This window comes from Heteronotia binoei, chromosome 18 (assembly GCF_032191835.1).
Source record: "Heteronotia binoei isolate CCM8104 ecotype False Entrance Well chromosome 18, APGP_CSIRO_Hbin_v1, whole genome shotgun sequence".
NCBI classification, from domain to species: Eukaryota; Metazoa; Chordata; class Lepidosauria; order Squamata; family Gekkonidae; genus Heteronotia; species Heteronotia binoei.
In genome coordinates this window covers 41,323,468-41,339,407 of record NC_083240.1, presented here as the reverse complement: position 1 = coordinate 41,339,407, position 15,940 = coordinate 41,323,468, and the positions used below count along the sequence as shown (strand labels likewise).

Genomic DNA, 15,940 nt, shown 5'->3' with positions numbered 1-15,940 from the left:
ATTGCCATTATGTTAACTCTGCAAAGGTGTGATACAAAATTGCTGTACGACCCAGTACCTTTTTTGTTTTGTTTTTTCTTCAATTTTTATATAAACACAGTGAGCTTCATTACTGTACACGTATAATCTGCAACTACAGCTTAGCTGTAAATCTCCCACACACAATGGTATGGACATTTATATCCCCTTCCCCCCCCTCCCCGTCCTATATTCCACCATTAAACTGTACATCAAGACCAAATACAAATTTTTCGACCGCCCCCGCCCTCCCCAGTCCCCTTACAAAAAAATAATACTCTAAAAGCAACCTACCGCAACTTTCCATTAAGACAATTACATATATATTTTTAGACCAATTGCTTTAAAGCGAGAAGGCGGTATAAACCTTCTAGGAAAATTTTTTTTTTTTATAAAAGAGGTTAAGAAATATAAGACAATTTATACATTTAAAAACTTACAATAAATAAGAGATGCAGGCATTTTTTTTTTGAATACTAGGTACTATAATCCAATACAAGAACGCAGCGCTGCAGGGTTCCAAAAGCGATTTGACAAAATCATTTTTCTTCCTCCCCCTCCCTCGTTTGTTGTCTTTTTTTTTGTCTCCATGCTTATTTCTTTTTTTTAAATATTCATTAAACATGGCTGGGGGGGGCCTATGGCTCATATACTCTTCACAAATACTGTGATGGGTGGAGGGGGGGGCGGAAGAGGAGGGAAAAGAGATGGTTACTTTTTGCTACTAAAAAGATATAATACATTGTGACCGAGCAATCTCGTCACTCTATGATCAGTCCGGTACAGGCAATATATTAATGAAAAGGGGGGAGGGGGGAAGTAAAACTGAATGTCAGGGGTTATATGCCCCCCTCCCCCGCACAAGTCAAACACAATGTTGTTGCTGCTTTTGGAGAAATGAGAAGGATCCCTCCGTCCCAAAAATGCCTTGTAGTGGAGAAGAAGGTAACTTAGTCCTGCGGTGAAATCTTCCATTCCCTTTTGTTTTTCTTCTTCTTCTTCTGTGTGTCTCGTTTGAACTCGCCCAGTTCGGATAAAGATCATAGCATATTCATGATAAAGTTATACAACTGATTCAGCACCACAAAGTGAACTGGGAGACACGACCGCCGGTCCTGGGTTGCGGGATCACAGGTTAGCCAGGAGAGCGCGTTGTACTGTTCCAACACAAACCTGGGAGCCAAAAGAAAAAAACCCAGAAACTGGTCATGGAAGTCATATGCAAAGAGCTGCGGCAGAATCTGCTTTCTACCCGCCCTCTTTCCCTCCATCATTGGGGCTGGCACAGTCCAGTGGGCTAGCTGCGAATCCCGTTTCTCACCTCTGCTGGTCCAAGCTGCTGCCGTCCTCTGCTCCTTCCTCTGTAATAACACTGGGCCCCAATACGCCCTCTAAGCTGTGGATTCTTGTGAGCAGAAATTCTACTTTATGAGCTACTAGAATTAAAGTTGTGAGCTACTGCATAGATTAGTTTGCGCTGGGGCTGTTTTTTGTGAGCTAAGACAAAAATGTGTGAGCCAGAGGCTAAAAAAAAACAGGTTACTCACCTGTAATTGATGATCTTCGAGTGGTCATCTGTGCAGTCACACACATGGGTTTTCCCGTCAGGACGAACCCTACCTCGGAGATTTTAAAAGCTAGCCTAGGCGTTATTTTTGGCGCGCACTCCCTTCCGTCCTGGGGAGCAGGCATCCACTGCGCATGCTGGAACGGGAGGGAGGCGCCCCACCCAGCCAGTTTCTTTCCCCGCCGCCGATATAGTAGATGAGCGGTTGCAGAGTACCAGTGGCCAGCAGCGGGGATGGTTGGGCGGGCGTGTGTGACTGCACAGATGACCACTCGAAGATCATCAATTACAGGTGAGTAACCTGTTTATCTTCTTCGTGGTCTCTGTGCAGTCCCACACATGGGTGACTGATAAGCTGAACTGCACGGTGGTGGGTGCTGGCACTAGAGTAGGAGAGAAAAATTAATGCAATGTTAGTGCAAATCAGTCAAGCAAGTATTGGACTCCAAGGTAAGTTGGTACTTACCGGATCCAGATCGTATCTTAGTCGAAGATAGAGCGGAGTACTGCCTGTCCAAAGGAGGCATCTTGCCTAGCACGAACGTCCAGAGCGTAGTGCATAGCAAAGGTCGAGGTGGAAGACCAGGCGGCGGCAGCGCAGACGTCTTCCATGGAGACCCCTCTGGCTAAGGCAGATGATGTTGACAAAGCTCTTGTAGAGTGAGCTCGTAGTGTAGTTGGAACCGGCTGCTTTGCTAGTCTGTAACACAGCTTTATAGCAGCAACCAACCATTTCGAAAGTCTCTGAGGAGATATCTTTTGTCCTTTATTGTGCCGTCCATAGGCCACAAAGAGTCTGGAGTCCTTCCTGAATGATGCTGTTCTATCTACGTAATAGGCGAGTGCCCGTCTAACATCTAGGCAGTGTAGGGCTTCTTGGCCCTTATCCGTAGGACGTTGAAAGAAAGCGGGTAGAGTTGTGACCCTGTGGAGGTGAAACGTGGATACTACCTTAGGCAAGAAGGTAGGATCTGGTCGTAACACTACCCTATCGTGATGAAAAATGGTGTAAGGCGTGTCTGCTCTAAACGCACAAATATCGCTGGCTCTTTTAGCGGAGGTAAGTGCGACTAGCAGCGCCGTTTTCCACGAGAGGAGATGCAAAGGGATTGAAGCCATGGGTTCAAAAGGTGGTTTCATTAGCTGGCTTAATACTAGAGATAAACTCCAACTGGGGTACAGTTGTCGTGATGGTGGATGCAGGTGTAAAATTCCTTTCAAGAAGGATTTCGCAGCGGGGTGTGAGAATACAGACCGTCCTTGTATGTGAGGGTGAAAAGCTGAGATTGCTGCCAGGTGCACCTTTAAAGACGAATGAGTTAGCCCCTTTTCAGATAATGACAATGTATAGGCCAAGATTTGAGGCATAGAGGCAGACAAAGGTTTAAAGTTATGCTTGGTTGCGTAGATGGAAAATCTTTTCCATTTCATGGAATATGACTTTCTCGTTGATGGTTTTCGTGCATTTAATAGGACGTTTCTCACTCCCTCAGGGAATTCTGAGAAAGTATCCTCCAAGCTGTCAAGCGGAGTCTGTCCGGGTCGTGATGAAGAACCCTGCCGTTCTGTTGCGAGAGGAGATTCTTGGCCCGGGGGAAGTGATGGTAAGTATTGTCCGATAGGAAAAGGAGCGTTGTGAACCATGGTTGGCGAGGCCACCACGGTGTGATTAGAATACAATTTGTATTGTCCAGTTGAATTTTCTGTATTGATCGTGTTATCAGTGGAAACGGTGGGAAGAGGAAATGTAATGGACCTGTCCATCTCTGAATGAAGGCATCCCCTGCAGATTGTGGTGAGGGCGGACCTCTCATAAAAAAGAGAGCACATTGTGCATTGTCTGGTGCAGCAAACACATCTATTGATGGTGTTCCGAATTTCTGGAACACTGGTAGAAGGTATTGCCTGTGGAGTGACCACTCGTGGTCGTTGATGAGGTACCTGCTCAATGTGTCCGCTTGTGTGTTCTGGGCACCGGGGAGATGTACTGCAGTGAGATGGATCTGATGCGCGATACTCCAGTGCCAGAGGTGCATTGCTCGCTTGCAAAGACGGGTAGATGCAGTCCCTCCTTGCCTGTTTATATAGAACACAGTCGCCACGTTGTCGGACGCTATTTGAACGTGACGGCCGTGAAGAGTTGGCAGGAATGATTTCAGAGCTCTGTGGACGGCTAAGAGCTCCAGGCAGTTGATATGGAGCGACTGTTCGTATGGCGTCCATTGCCCCTGGACTGAGAGGGTGTTTAGATGGGCTCCCCAGCCCCACCTTGATGCATCTGTTGTGACTACCGCTGACGGGCTTGGTCTTAAGAATGGCATGCCTGTCAGCAAATGATTTCGAACTGTCCACCATCCCAGAGAGGGAAGGATGTTGTTTGGGACAGTTAGGAGGGTTTGTTGAGATTGGCGTTGGGGACGATATGCACGAACAAACCAGATTTGTAGGGGCCTCATACGGAGTCTTGCATGTGGTAGAACCGCCGTTGTCGCTGCCATGAGTCCTAACATGCGTTGAATGGTGAAAGCTGTCTGTTTTGGCTGTTGCATGATTTCTGTGGCTAGAGTGTGAATAGAGGCTATTCTGTCTGTTGGGAGGTACGCCCTGTGGTCCGTGGTGCAGAGGCGAGCCCCTATGAATTGAATGTCCTGTGAGGGGATTAAATTCGATTTTTGCTGGTTGACTTGGAGACCCAGGTCTGCTAAGAGTGCAAGGGTTATAGCAATGTCTTTTTCCAGTTGTGGCCTTGAAGGCCCCACAAGGAGCCAATCGTCTATGTATGGGTAAGTTGCAATTCCGCGCTGTCTGAGGTATGCAGCGACCACCGCCATACACTTTGTAAAAGTCCTGGGTGCTGTGGAGAGTCCGAACGGAAGCGCTCGAAACTGATAATGTCTGTTTCCCACGGCAAATCTCAGGAACTTTCTGTGGCCTTGATGGATTGTTAGGTGAAAATAGGCATCCTGTAAGTCTACCAGCGCCATCCAAGCATTTTGAGGGATTAGGGGCAAGATGGATTGGAGGGTGACCATCCTGAATTTTCTGTGGTGGATGAACTTGTTGAGAGCCCTGAGGTCCAAAATCGGGCGCTGACCTCCATCCCTCTTGGGGACTAGAAAGTACCGGGAGTAGAAGCCTGTCCGATGGTACTGATCTGGGACAGGTTCTATGGCCGCCTTGGCCATAAGAGTGATGATCTCTTCTTGGAGGGGAGGGGATGGAGGGGTTGTAACAAAGTGGTGTCTTGCAGGGGGAGAATGAAACTCTATTGAATAACCTCTTAAAATGATATTCAGGACCCATTTGTCTGTGGTAATTAACTTCCAGTTCTCGTAGAACGGTAGGAGTCTGGAAGTGTTGTGAGGTGGCAGAGGTGGAGAGTCAAAGAGACTGCTTGGATGCAGTTGCAGTCTTTTTAGGTTGTTGTGGTCTTTGCTGCCGCTGGTTGAAAGGCTGCTTAGACGGTGGAGCCTTACGCTTCCAGTATTCCGATTGTCGAGGGGACCTGGAGCGTTTGAATGGCATTGGCTTCCATGGTCTGGCTTTGTAGCCCTGCTGTTGCTGTTGGGTCACACCAAGTCTTTTTGCCCGTTTGCGGCTGTCGTCGACTGTGGTGAGTATGTCGTCTGTCGTGGCATTAAAAAGGCCTTGGCCGTCGAAAGGGAGATCTTCGATTTTGAATTTAATGTCGGGTTGTAGGGAAGAGGAGCGAAGCCAGGCGTGCCTTCTCAAGGCAATGGAGGCAGCCATCGCCTTGGAGGTGCATCCCACGGAGTGACGAATGGTATTTATCTGTTGTTTGGAGACTCTATTGAGCTCCTGTAATAATGTGCATGCCTGTTTTTGAGCAGGTTCTGGTAGAGCCGAGACAAGCGTGCCCAGTTGGGAGGAGAGATTGTGGGAGTAAGCAGCAAAATATGCCAAATAATTGTTGATTTTGGCGTTTGCTGTGGAGATGGAATACATCTTCCTTCCCAGTGTGTCCAATTTCCTGCCCTCCTTCTCCGGGGGTACAGGATGACGAGTCTGCTTCGATTTGGAGGAAGAGTAGACTATCATCGAGTTCGGAGCCGGGTGACTGAAAAGAAACTTCGACTCCGTAGCTTGGATCTTGTATAGGGATTCGATGCGCTTTGACGTGGGAGGAATAGATGCCGGCTTGTCCCAGGCTTCTTTAATGGCATCTAGATGCACCGGAAGCATTGGCAGAAAGGAACCGGCAGGTAGGTCCGAATGGACTAAATCGTGAACTACATCCGTGACCTTGGGCGCGTCCGATGTCAGCTTTACATTAAGAGCAGAAGCCATGTTTGCAACCAAGTCCAGATATGTTTTGGCTCCGTCGGATGGTGACAAATCTGCAGGCTTTGCAATATCTGAAGCTGGGGATCCAGGAGAGGACATTGATTGCATCGAGTCCGATGACGCGTCGGATTCGACATCGGAGTTGTCAGGTTCGGGTGCTTGCGGGTCCGGTCTGGTTGGACTCGCGTTCTTAGGTTTAGAGGTCGAAGTGGAAGGAGTCGGAGATGGCTGTTTCGTTGGCTGCTTACTCCGTTGGACGGGAGTTGCTTCCTTGGATTGGTTCCTGTGGTGATCTGCACGGTACCGAGCGTGGTGGTAACCGCAGCATTGATGGGAATCCATTGATGGAGACCTCGAGGTGTAGTAGCGTCTTCTCGGGGACATGGATGGAGACCGAGATCTCGGGTTGTAGCGATAGCGGTCCCTCCCCCTGCTAGGGGATCTCTCCGGGAAACGTGTATGATGGTACCGATGTCTCTCGATGCTCGGAGATCTGGCTGGGAATCGGTGAGTATCAAAGTAGCGATGAGCATCGTGTCTATATTGGATGGGATTCGACATATCGCGGAACGATCTGGGGTTGATGTGTTGTTGAGTCCACTGCAGCGGGTCTCGGATCTTCTCCAGCGAAGGGTCTGGTATGGATCCTTGCAAAGAAGGGGATCGGGACGGAACCGGGATAACTTCCTCCGTCTGCTGATGCGGTGAGTCCGTAAGCGGAGTGGCCGCTTCCTGGGTATCGGATCCGGGTGTGGACGGGTCACAACGTATGTCAGACTCGTGTTGTTCCGAAGGTTTGTTCGGAGCGGTAGGTTTTTTCGAGTCCTTCGGGTCGGTAGATTTTTTCGATTCTTTCGGGTCGGTAGGTTTTCTCGAATCCTTCGGGCCCTTCGGCTCGGAGTGCTTGTGTTTCTTGGTGTGCTTCCCAGTTTTCAATTTAATAGGCGCGACCGTTTGTTGTGACGTCTTCGCGCCGTCGCCGGTTTTCGCGGCATCGCCGGGCTTATGCTTGCTGGGAACAGTGGCCACTGAAGCTGCCGACCTTGCGCCGTCCCCTTGGGGAGACAGAAGGGGAGGCGACTTACTTGTAGTAGAGGATTGCGACATTTCAGGGTGAAGCACAGACTCCATAAGATGACTTCTCAGTCTAGCGGCCCTGTTTTTCCGCGCCTGTTTGCCGAATTGACGGCAATGCGCACAGGCGTCTACTTTATGGGCTTCTCCCAGGCAAAATAAACAAAGTGAATGTCCGTCCGATGTAGGGATTTTTGCCCTACAACGCGAACACCTTTTGAAGGTTATTCTACTATCCCTTCCTTCCATACGCCCGGGGGGGGAGGGGGGGTAGGGGAAGGGAGGTCTGAGGTAAAAGCAGGAAAGATATTTTTTTTTCTTTTTCTTTTTCTTTTTTTTTTTGAAGAGTAATGAAGAGTATAAGAATATAAAGAGGAAAATGGAATAAAAGAGAGGAAACGACGAAGAAGCGAAGGCTAGGATCTGAGGTAAAAGAGGAGCGCAACGAGGTAAGACTATCCCGGGCGACGGTTGGAAAGAAACTGGCTGGGTGGGGCGCCTCCCTCCCGTTCCAGGCATGCGCAGTGGATGCCTGCTCCCCAGGACGGAAGGGAGTGCGCGCCAAAAATAACGCCTAGGCTAGCTTTTAAAATCTCCGAGGTAGGGTTCGTCCTGACGGGAAAACCCATGTGTGGGACTGCACAGAGACCACGAAGAAGATCTGTGAGCTAGCTCACACTGACTCAGCTTAGAAGGGACACTTGCTGGGCTCTCGTTCCTTACTGCAAGGGGCAAATCCTATCCCGACCTTTAAAAAAGGTAAAGGTAGTCCCCTGTGCAAGAACCAGTTGTTTCCAACTCTGGAGTGACGTTGTTTTCATGTTTTCACGGCAGACTTTTTTGCGGGGTAGTTTGCCATTGCCTTCCCCAGTCATCTACACTTCCACCTCCCCCCCCCCCCCCCACAGCAAGCTGGGGACACATTTTACCAACTTCGGAAGGATGGAAGGCTGAGTCAACCTCGAGCCGGTTACCTGAAAACCCAGCTTCCGCCGGGATCAAACCCTTCCACAGAACAAAGCCTATTTATCCATTAATATACTTAGGACCCCCACCTTTCCTTTTGGCTCCACTCTGAAGCCTTCCCCCAAAGTAGGTGGTTCGAGGAAGAAGAGCTCCTTAGGTCTGGAGGACAGCTGGCTGGATCCACCCCAGTATATGCAACGCTCTTCATATGCTCTCAACTGCTGGACCCACACCGCTATTTAGCAAGAGATACCTCGTCTGCACCTAAACATCCTGACAAACCTTGGGTTTCTAAGCCACGCTTTATGCAACAAGCCCAGTTAAGTCCACCGGACGTACGGAACACACCCCCAGCTTCTGTGGGATGCCTGCTCCCGGTCTCCTCTCCTGCCCCTCTCCCCAGGGGCAACCGCCTTTTCCATTCCTTGCAGCCAGGTAAGCATGAAGGATAACACAACAAAAAATGCAAGCTAGTGACCGATTTACTAAGAAGTATATAGAAATCAGGCCAAATGTCCAAAACGTGTATATACATGTTCTGGACATTTGGACTGATTTTTATATACTTCTTAGTAAATTGGCCACTAGCTTGCATTTTTTGTTGCATTATCCACCATAGTGACCTCTCTCGGATTGTATTCTATAGGTAAACATGAAAGGGCAGTTACTAGCAACTGTGGCCAGCGAGTCAGCTGCAAAAACTGGTTTGAAAATCCCAGTTTGACACTTACTGAGCAACCCCGGGGTTGTGGGGCTGCCTGCATCCGGAGGCCACAATCGACCAGGGTTTGAGCTACCCGTGGTTCATCATGACTTCTGCATGCAGCTGCAGACAAGTTGAAATAAAATGTGTAGTGACAAGAGCTTAGTGTAAATAAGAATAATCTCGCACCCCAGAGACCAAGGCTGCTTTCAGACACTACGGGGCACTGCGCTGCAATTCCAGGTGTGCCCCCGTGTTCGTGCACATTACTTTACTCCTCCTCCCTTTTCAGGTAACTACCAGGCTCGATTAACCTCTAAATTCATCACGATATCTACACGCAGGAGCTCCAGCCAACAGCAGCTCTTTTGCGCAGCACTAGCTGGGATTCTAAGCTTCTGTTCAATTCCAGTTTAGCATAAGCGAACTTCCAGCTCACAGAAGAATTAGAATTCAAGCACAGTGAAGAACTGCAGCTCGATCGAGCCTGAAAGAGGGTCCCCCTGCCAAAAAACCTCAAGAGAAAGGGGGATGCTTATAAATAGTTCAAACAAAGAAGTATTCAATTCGCCTCCACATGTGAGGAGAAGGGAAAAGGTCAGTGGAGCAGGGAAGGTATGCCAGCTCAGCAACGCACTGCATCCTTGCGCAGCTGTGAGTTCAATTGCAGCCCGCTATGATGTCTGAAGGCTGGAGAGAAGAAGCAACTGAGAACCACGTACCTGAGGACGTCGGAAGTTTGATTCGAGTCGAGAGGGTGGGAGTGTTTACTGTGAAGTAGCTCGTCCGATTGCACGAAAGGCACATGGAGGTGCAAAGAAGCCTTTAAAAGAAGCGGGCGGGCACAAGTTAGTATCTACTGGAAATCAACCAATCAATCATTTATTACAGTACCAAGCCAGACAGTAGACATAGAATCACAGAGTTGGAAGGGACCTCCAGGGTCTTCTAGTCCAACCCCCTGCACAATGCAGGAAACTCCCAAACCCCTCCCCCTAAATTCACAGGATCTTCATTGCTGACAGATGGCCATCTAGCCTCTGTTGAAAAACCTCCAAGGAAGGAGAGCCCACCACCTCCCCAGGAAGCCCGTTCATGGTAGTCTTGCAAACCAAGGCTAACAGCATAATTTCAGTTAATGTTTATATTATTCCTTCCTCAAGATCTCAAATAAACGAATAACAAGCGCTTAAATTGTGATGGCCACAAGCATAGATGGTTTTAAATGGGGGGGAGGGCTAGAGACATTTATGGAGGAGAGCTTCATCAGTGGCCCTAAGTGGTGCCTGAAGGCAGCCTCTGTATTCTGCAAGCCTCTGCTCACCATTTATGCCCTGTTTGTTTGGCCATCCAGGGCAACTAGTTGCCTTCTGTGTGCAACAAGATGTTAAAACCCAGATGGACTGCTGGTCCGATCCAGCAGGTCTTTTCTTATGGGTTCCAGCCACACCCAGACTGAGTTTCTCCATTTTGTGTGCACATTCTTCCCGGTTGCTTCAGCCGGGGCTGTTTCAAACCCATTTCCATTGCTACCTAACTCCCGCTCCATCGATCTTTTTTCCTGAACGTGGCTCCCTTCCAGCCCATTTTGCATCTGGGCCGCAGTTCGCATGACATCGCCCCTGCTGATCCTCCAGCCCCAAGCCCTCAAACCAGAACACACACACAAAAACAACATCCGTGCAAACCACCAGGATACGTTACCTTAAGAAACAGGGGGCACTGATTTTGTGCTTGAGGACACGCTGACCAAAACCAGTCAGGCAACGGACCTGCTTTGGCAGTGGATACGAAGTAGCCGAGGGCCAGGGGCTGCTGCAGAATGTTGGTGACCTCGTCGTGGGACTCCGTGGAAAGCAACCGATCTGTACCTTGACCCTGCGGGACGAGAGCAGATGGGAGTTGGCAAAAGACAAGAGAAAGGCCATTCGGCACACACAAATGTCACTCCTGCAAGCTTTACAATCTAACCCCCCTCCCTCCCTGAGACATGGGTGCGGCCAGAATGTTTTAGGTAGGGGGGGGGGCTTTTTTAAAATCCAGGGTCACCACATTTGCATATTAGGCCACACCCCCTGACACCAAGCCCACCGGAATTGCGGCCCTGCTCAAAAAGAGCCCTAGTGTCTGTTATGCGTCCGCTGTTTCCTGCATTTGACCCAAAAAGGACATTGTAGAGCTGAAAAAAAGTACAGAGGAAGGCAACCAAGGTAATTAGGGGGTTGGGGTACTTTTTCTAGAAGGAAAGGCTAGAGAATCTGGGACTCTCCAGTTTAGAAAAATGACAACTATGGGGGGGGGGGCACATGACAGGCATGGGGTAGAAGAAGAAGAAGAAGATACTGGATTTATATCCCGCCCTCCACTCCAAAGAGTCTCAGAGCGGCTCACAATCTCCTTTACCTCCCTCCCCCACAACAGACACCCTGTGAGGTAGATGAAGATATTGGATTTATATCCCGCCCTCCACTCCGAAGAGTCTCAGAGCGGCTCACAATCCCCTTTATCTTCCTCCCCCACAACAGACACCCTGTGAGGTAGATGAAGATATTGGATTTATATCCTGCCCTCCACTCCGAAGAGTCTCAGAGCGGCTCACAATCTCCTTTCCCTTCCTCCCCCACAACAGACACCCTGTGAGGTGGGTGGGGCTGGAGAGGGCTCTCGCAGCAGCTGCCCTTTCAAGGACAACCTCTGCCAGAGCTCTGGCTGACCCAAGGCCATTCCAGCAGGGTAGAGAGCTGACAAAGAGAAATTTTTCTTTCTCTCCCAAACCGCAACAACTTGAGGGTATCCAATCAAGCTGATGGGCAGTAGGTTCAGGACAGGCAGAAGGAAATGCCGCTTGCACAGAGAGGGATTCAGACGTGGAACTCGCTGCCAGAGGATGTCGTGACGGCCACAGGAACAAACAGCTTTCAAAGGGGATTGGAGAGATTCATGGAGGAGAAGTCTATCAACGGCCACTAGCCATGGAGACTGAGGGGAACTTCCACATGCAGGGACGCTAATCCTCTGAATTCCAGAGTCAGGAGGCAACATCAGGGGAAGGCCTCAGCCTCTGTGTCCTGTTGATGGTCATCCAGAGGAACTGGCTGGCCACTACGTGAGACAGGACACTAGACCAGATGGATTTACTGGTCTGATCCGGCAGAACTCTCACATTTTTGTGACTTCTCTATTTTCAACATTTCCTTTTTCCAAGCAAAGTGAGTGCGTTTATTTGCAGGAAACATTTATATGTGAATCTCATAAATACGCTGTGCAGCAGAATTTTGTACGCTGAGTTATAAACAAAGCATTTTGTGTTGTTAAAGCAGTAAAAATAAATTTGGGCTGAACAAGAAAAATACTGCATATATTTTTTCATTTTTCGCACACGCTTCCTTTTTCCTCCGGTGAACGTTTACAATTTCCAGTAATCCACCCCACCTCCCTATTTGCAATCATTAGTTGCAACAGCTGGTTAACAGGAGACAGCTGACCATTGCTAACCTCCAACGAAGCAAAATTGTCTCTGGGATCAGAAATGGGGGCAGAGCAGGATGGCTGCCTCCCCTCCCCCCTCCTTTGGTATTCGTCTGAAATTATTACCTTGCCCATATCACCTCCGTGGGTGAAGTGGGAACTCGGCGAGTGTACAGGCGACCCCGTCGGGAAAGCAGGCAAGATATTAATAATATCGGGGTCAAGTTCTTCTCCTGTGCCCAGCAAATCATCAAAGATCCCCATGCCGTCAGCTCCATCTTGAAAAGAACAAGAACAGTGTTTCCTTTAATCAAAATCGTCTCCTTCGATGCTATGCAAATGCGGGGGGAGGGGGCGCAACACTTCACCAGACACCCTACACTGAATTCCTTTACTAAGAACTGCTCTGTGTGTTGGGCTTGAATCAGGGACCTGATGCAAATCTCTGCACAGCCAGGAAGGTCAATGGTTGACCTTGGCTGCAACTGAGAGATGACGGAACGTTCACAAACATTCCAATTTCTAACAGCGGAGTGTCAAGCTGTGGAAAGCTGAAACCAGGGGAAGCTACTATGGAGAGAAGTGCAAGGTCCACTTGGCTGCAATCAGATACCTGATCTATAGCCCAGAAACTATCAAAGCCATGTGCTATAAGGTTTGTGAGATTCAGCTGCCAAAGAGAACAAGAGCGCCAAGGCACGTTAACCTTTAAAGCCCTTAATGGCCTAAGGTCCACGAACCTTTGGGATTGCCTCTCCTGCTAGACCCCTGGAAGAGCTTTATGCTCAGGAGATGAGAACTTCCTGATGGTCCCCAGCCTGAGAGACATTCAGATGTCCTCAACTAGGCGTCCAGGGCTGCTTCTGCCCTGGCTTCCGAATGGTGGAACTCTCTGCTGAATAACATCCATGCCATGTGGGACCTGTTGCCATTCTGCAGGGCACGCAAGGCAGAGATGTTCTGCGAGGTGTCTGGTTGAGGACAGCGACCATTTTCCATCTAGTCTGGCACTCCTCTGCCTTTCCCCGCCTCCCTCCTCCATGATCATCAGACTGGCTAAGGCGGCTGCAATTGCATTTTATGTATTATTTCAATTCTGAAATCACCTTGTAAGTTTTGTAAGTTTATCGCTGCCGTATGCCACCCTGAGCCCCGTTTTTCAGGAGAAAGTGGCCTAAAAGCAAGCAAGTAAATAAGGAAACAGGAGGGAGAAAGGCAGGGACAGCCTTAGACGTGCTCTGGAACAACAGTCTGTATGGGTACTTTTCAGAAATTCAGAACAGAGACTGCTTTGGTTGCCAGGGTTGATAACTTCTATTGAGAGCTAGATGAGGAATGTAACCCTGCTAGTTCTGATGGATCTCTCAGCGGCCTTTGAGACTATCAGCCATAGTACCCTACTTAGCTTCCTCTCAGCACTGGGACTAAGTGTCACATTATTATGGTGTTCAAGTTCTATTTGGAGGATAGGTCTTCAGAAAGTAGCGTTGGGGGGGGGGGAGGGGGAGTTCCTGCTGCCTTCCAGAGGGTTTGATCTTATCCCCCTAGGGTTGCCAATCCCCAGGTGGGGGCAGGGGATCCCCCAGTTTGGAGGCCCTCCCCCCGCTTCAGGGTCGTCAGAAAGTCGGGGGGGGGGGAGAGAAATGTCTTCTGGGAACTCTGTTATTCCCTATGGAGATTTATTCCCATAGAAAATCATGGAGAATTGATCCGCGGGTATCTGGAAGGGGTTGTTTTTTGAGGTAGAGGCACCAAATTTTCAGTATAACATCTAGTGCCTCTCCCCAAAATACCCCCCAAGTTTCAAAACGATTGGACCAGGGGGTCCAATTCTGTGAGCCCCAAAAGAAGGTGCCCCTATCCATTATTTTCTATGGAAGGAAGGAATTGAAAAGGTGTGCCATCCCTTTAAATGTGATGGCCAGAACTCCCTTTGGAGTTCAATTCTGCTTGTCACAGCCTTGATCTTGGCTCCACCCCTAATGTCTCCTGGCTCCACCCCCAAAGTCTCCTGGCTCCACCCCCAAAGCCCCCAGATATTTCTTGAATTGGACTTGGCAACCCTATATCCCCCATATTATTTAATATCAATATGAAGCCACTGGGTGAGGTCGTCAGGAGGCATGGGCTGTAGTGTCACTCATTTGCACATGATACCCAGCTCTCCCTCTCTTTTCCCACAATATTCCAAGGATGCCGTTAATGTTCTGAACTGATGCCTGGGGTCAGTAACGGGCTGGATGAGGGTGAACAAACGGAAACTTTATCCTGAGGAGACAAGAGGATCTCTGGGTTAGGGACAGCCTGGGGACATGAGATCTCTCCTGTTTGGGATGGGGTTATACTCCCTGCCATAATCCTGGGCCTAATGAGGCCTACAGACCCCAGGGAAGCCTGCCTAGGAGTTACTGGGAAGAGCCTACATTTCCCAGGATCCTCTGATTGGGTGGCAAGGTTTTGGAAGGAAACTGGCCCAGAGAGGTGTGGGGCCTGGGAGAACAGAAAAAGGCCAATAATCCCAGACAGGGGGTGTTCTTTTCCTAGGAGGCAGAGCTGTGGAAGGCCGCTGCAAGGAAGAGACCCTTGCCCTTAGAGGAAGGGTGAGAGGGCCCAGATCTGACTGAGACAGTCTAGGGACAGTAAATCCAGATGCATAATGGCAGGTTATTTCCCCTTCACCCCTCTTACTGTTTAAGGCACCTTGTTTGTTATATTGCACTGGCTGATCTTTTAAATAAACCTTTTTTTTCTGTTGTTCACTCTGCCTGGTCCTCACGCCCATTATTTGGCCTAAGCTAAAGGAGGCCTGAAGGGCTTGGGAGGGAACTCAAGGGGAACCCTTAACCCAGAGTGGTGGCAGCAATTGGTAAGACCCCCCCTGAGTCATGACACTCCCCTTGAAGAGCCAGGCTCCTGGCTTGGAAATGCTGCTTGACCCAGCAGTCGCCAAGAAAACCAGGTGGCTGTGGTGGCTCAGAGTGCTTCTCCCCAGCCTCAGCCTGGTTTAGGCAGATCTGGTCACAATGATCCATGCTTTAGTTACATCTAGAGGAGACTACTGCAATGGCCTCTGCTAGGGGCTACTCTCAAGCAGCGTTTGGAAGCTGCAGCTAGGGCCGAAAGCTCCAGGTAAGGCTGCTGAGAGGGGCCAGCTACCAGGACCAGTGTTCCCTCTAAGCTGAGGTCATGTGAGTTAGCTCACAGTTTTTTAGACTCTGGCTCATACATTTTTGTCTTAGCTCAGCCTGCTTAGGAAGCATGGCCCCTGAGCACACCTCAAAAAGGATATTATAGCATTGGAGAAAGTGCAGAAAAGGGCAACTAGAATGATTAAAGGGCTGGAACACTTTCCCTATGAAGAAAGGTTGAAACGCTTGGGGCTCTTTAGCTTGGAGAAATGTCGACTGCGGGGTGACATGATAGAGGTTTACAAGGTAATGCATGGGATGGAGAAAGTAGAGAAAGAAGTCCTTTTCTCCCTTTCTCACAATACAAGAACTCGTGGGCATTCAATGAAATTGCTGAGCAGACAGGTTAAAACGGATAAAAGGAAGTACTTCACCCAAAGGGGGATTGATGTGTGGAATTCACTGCCACAGGAGGTGGTGGCGGCCACAAGCATAGCCAGCTTCAAGAGGGGTTTAGATAAAAATATGGAGCAGAGGTCCATCAGTGGCTATTAGCCACAGTGTGTGTGTATATATAAAAATTTTTTGGCACTGTGTGACACAGAGTGTTGGACTGGATGGGCCATTGGCCTGATCTAACATGGCTTCTCTTATGTTCTTATGTTCTTAATTTAATGCAGTAGCTCACAATTATAATGACAGCAACTCAAA

At 49.1% G+C, this 15,940-nt stretch overlaps 1 protein-coding gene across 3 annotated transcripts in view; it reads right to left on the bottom strand.

The window, feature by feature from the left end:
- Positions 1 to 318: 318 nt before the first annotated feature.
- MED13 (mediator complex subunit 13) overlaps positions 319 to 15,940 on the bottom strand; it is a 157,171-nt gene continuing 141,549 nt past the window's right edge. For all 3 annotated transcript variants that reach the window (XM_060259550.1, XM_060259552.1, XM_060259553.1), the window contains 4 exons: positions 12,228 to 12,379; positions 10,338 to 10,511; positions 9,356 to 9,456; positions 319 to 1,191 (listed from right to left, as the gene is read on the bottom strand). In XM_060259550.1, coding sequence (XP_060115533.1) covers positions 1,059 to 1,191; positions 9,356 to 9,456; positions 10,338 to 10,511; positions 12,228 to 12,379 — 560 coding nt within the window. In that variant the 3' untranslated portion in view covers positions 319 to 1,058. The remainder of the gene's footprint in view (positions 1,192 to 9,355; positions 9,457 to 10,337; positions 10,512 to 12,227; positions 12,380 to 15,940) is intronic.